The 3,217-nt window shown below is 54.4% G+C and overlaps 1 protein-coding gene across 1 annotated transcript; it reads left to right on the top strand.

Annotated features, from left to right (window-relative positions):
* Window positions 1-1,100: 1,100 nt before the first annotated feature.
* On the top strand, window positions 1,101-3,217 carry LOC136507573 (monooxygenase 2-like). The gene is made up of 6 exons (XM_066502252.1): window positions 1,101-1,371; window positions 1,466-1,612; window positions 1,697-1,765; window positions 1,876-2,041; window positions 2,121-2,349; window positions 2,476-3,217. The coding sequence occupies exons 1-6, from the start codon at window positions 1,298-1,300 to the stop codon at window positions 3,006-3,008; spliced, it is 1,218 nt and encodes a 405-aa protein (XP_066358349.1). The 5' UTR covers window positions 1,101-1,297; the 3' UTR covers window positions 3,009-3,217.

The raw sequence follows: 3,217 nt of genomic DNA, 5'->3' as shown, positions 1-3,217 counted from the left end.
GACCTGGGACTAGCTCCCTCTCTCACCCAGCTTGTAACCTCCTACTACAAGCATTTCGGTGCAAGGAATACAAGATTGATCTCTCAGACTGGACGTAGGGCACCGATTGCCTGAACCAGTATGAGCCTTGTGTCTCTTTGCATCACCATCCGGGATCGAAAACACGCTGTACAAATTTACTAATTGGTTGAGGATCCCCGGTCCAAAACACCGACACTTTGTATAACACTCTAGACCTCATGTTGCGAGTCTTGAGAGCTAAAGTGGTCTAAAATTTAGTGCAATTTTTAGACAAGGAATCCAAACAAGGTCGTAGTATAAAATACAATTTCAAAATAAATTAGTATAAGATCGTATTTCAAATGAATTTGAATACATGATATGATTATTAAATAAATTAATTTTAAAATAAATTGGAGCACACGGCATGATTATATGATTCTCAAAGCCAAGCCCGTAACCGTAAGCCTACGTTCACTACAACATTTGATTCGTTACTTAAGCGTAGGCGTCAAAATAGTGCTGACGACACCCGTGTTCCGATCTTTGTCATCGTCCGTGTAGAATTTGACTATTTGAGCCAGTGTATAGATTGTACACAACAGACAAAAAAAATGCTCCAATCAGAGGAAAAATAATGTTCTAGCCAGTATTGTAGAAAACAGTGATTAATACTTCGACTACATGGCCATCGACTCGTTTAACTTCACAATCCGACGTCCGTCCAGTGGTCCAGCCTCTTCGTTGTGGCCCACCTGCCAGCGGCCGGGCAGGTCGTTTTCTCATCGACCCCAAAACGAAAACGGAAAAGGACACCAGACCGAAATGGTTGTCCGCTATGGAGTCTGCCTCGACATCTTTCTCACTTGGAAATTGGGATGCTGCCCAGAGAAGAAAGCGCATCCAGCTTCACTTGTGCATCAGGAACACGTACGAAGATTATTAGCAGCCCTGCCCTGCTGACCTGCACCACGCTACCAGCCAGTCGCCACAGCATCAGCAGTGACGCCGGTGGTGACTCCTCGAGCTTAAGCTTCACACTTCACTCCCCACTTCAAGCACTTTGCTCGCCTCTCTATATAACCACGCATCCGGACCTCTGGATTCTCGTGCCAAGAAAGTGTTCTTGCTTGATCCACCATTCAGATCAGAACTCGGTCAGTTGTCACTGGGCCAAGCAGCCACGCCACTAATCCGAGGCTCCCATCCCAGCTAGCAAGCTAGCACAGCCATCCGTTTCTTCCACTGCGGCCAGGAGCAGAAGCTGCGCCGCCGTTGCAAGCGTGCAGTGCAGCCGATGGAGGCTGCCGAGGACGTCGTCATCGTGGGCGCCGGACTGGCCGGCCTCGCGGCGGCTCTCGGACTACACAGGTATACACACTCTCTCGCACACACGTAGCCTTGCTCTGCCGCAAAATTAAAATTGACCTCGATCTGGGATTATTTTTCCCACATCGTCGTATAGGAAAGGGGTGAGCAGCCTGGTGCTGGAGTCGTCGCCGTCGCTGCGGGCGTCGGGGTTCGCCTTCACCACGTGGAAGAACGCCTTCCGGGCGCTGGACGCCCTCGGCGTGGGCGACAAGATCCGGAGGCAGCACCTGCAGGCACAGACGTACGTCTCCAATTTCCATGTCCACCGGGCTCGCGTTGCAGTTTGCAGTCAGTTTCCCAGCTGAACCTGTCCATATGTTTTCAGGCTACGTGTCATGGCTTCTTCTACCGGAGAAATCGCACAGGAGGTGGACCTCACGCAGCAGGGGAAACGGTGAGATGCAAAAATTAACCTCTGGCCCCTGAATCTATCGATCACGCACGTATCTGCCTCGATTGCGCTGAAATGAATGAACGTCGTCTCTGTCTGTCTGTCTGACGCAGAGGGCCCAACGAAATCCGTTGCGTTAGGCGGGACTTGCTGCTGCAGGCCTTGGAGGAGGAGCTACCGAGAGGCACCATCCGCTACTCCTCCAGGATCGTGTCCATCGAGGAGGACGGCGGCGTCAAGGTGCTGCAGCTAGCTGACAGTTCAGTCATCAGAGCAAAGGTACAGTTTCTTTAATTTCCCCTAAGCACCTCCGAGCTGCTTGCAGCGCCTCAAGGCGTTCCTCTGCATCTATCTGCAGGTGCTCGTCGGGTGCGACGGGATCAACTCGGTGGTGGCCAAATGGCTCGGCCTCGCCACGCCGTCCTACTCGGGGCGCTCGGCGGCGAGAGGCTTTGCGCATTGCCCGGACGGCCACGGCTTCGAGCCCAAGTTCCTGCAGTTCATCGGCAACGGCTTCCGCTCCGGCATGCTACCCTGCAACGAGAACGAAATCTACTGGTTCTTCACCTGGACTCCTTCCGAGAACGGTGAGCTAGCTTGTCATCCTCATCCATGGCGACGCCGCGACGACGATGCCCGTTGCCCACATCAAAATTGTATATGCATGGCTAGGAGTAGCAGCTAATAATTTGTATCTCATGTTGTTCGTTCAGACAAGGGCGTCGACGAAAGCGCGGCGAAGATGAAGCAGTTCGTGCTGTCCAAGCTCCGGGGCTCCAAGGTGCCCGCGGAGGCGCTGGCGGTGATCGACAGGAGCGAGATGAGCGACGTCCTCGCCGCGCCGCTGCGGTTCCGGTCGCCGCTCTCGCTGGCCACCGCGAGCATCGCCAGGGGCAACGTGTGCGTGGCCGGCGACGCGCTGCACCCGATGACGCCGGACCTCGGCCAGGGCGGCTGCTCGGCGCTGGAGGACGGCGTCGTTCTTGCTCGATGCCTCGGGGACGCCCTGCTGCCGACTGCTGCCAAGGGCAAGGATGAGGAGCGGGTCGAGGCGGCCTTGCGCGAGTACGCTTGGATCAGGCGGTGGAGGAGCGTCGAGCTCGTCGCGACCTCCTACGCCGTGGGCTTCATCCAGCAGAGTGACAGCGCCGTCGTCAGCTTCCTGCGGGACAGGTTCCTGTCGGGAGTGCTCGCACGAAGGCTACTGAAAATGGCGGACTACGACTGCGGCACGCTCGCAAATTAGCCCCACTACTGTTTCGTGTGTGTAGATGTTGTGCTTGTTGCAGGAGTATGCCTACCGTTATGTGCTAGTAGAAAATTGTACTGCAATATATCATCGCCTCTGTTGCAACTACAGTCACACTCTTCGGGGCGTGATATGGCTTCGGCATGGCAGATTGTTGTAACACTACCATTGTTCTAAAACTCTTATGGGAACACGATATTCCGTCA

This window comes from Miscanthus floridulus, chromosome 1 (genome assembly GCF_019320115.1).
Source record: "Miscanthus floridulus cultivar M001 chromosome 1, ASM1932011v1, whole genome shotgun sequence".
In the NCBI taxonomy this organism is placed as follows: Eukaryota; Viridiplantae; Streptophyta; class Magnoliopsida; order Poales; family Poaceae; genus Miscanthus; species Miscanthus floridulus.
The sequence above is the reverse complement of the archived record's forward strand: the minus strand, read 5'-3'. Positions and strand labels throughout refer to the sequence as shown.

Bases quoted from the DNA above. Each gene is read 5' to 3' on its own strand.
- LOC136507573 (XM_066502252.1), top strand. From the start codon at position 1,298: ATGGAGGCTGCCGAGGACGTCGTCATCGTGGGCGCCGGACTGGCCGGC. The intron at 1,613-1,696 runs GTACGTCTCCAA...ATATGTTTTCAG, and splicing joins CAGCACCTGCAGGCACAGAC to GCTACGTGTCATGGCTTCTT. The intron at 1,766-1,875 runs GTGAGATGCAAA...TGTCTGACGCAG, and splicing joins CTCACGCAGCAGGGGAAACG to AGGGCCCAACGAAATCCGTT.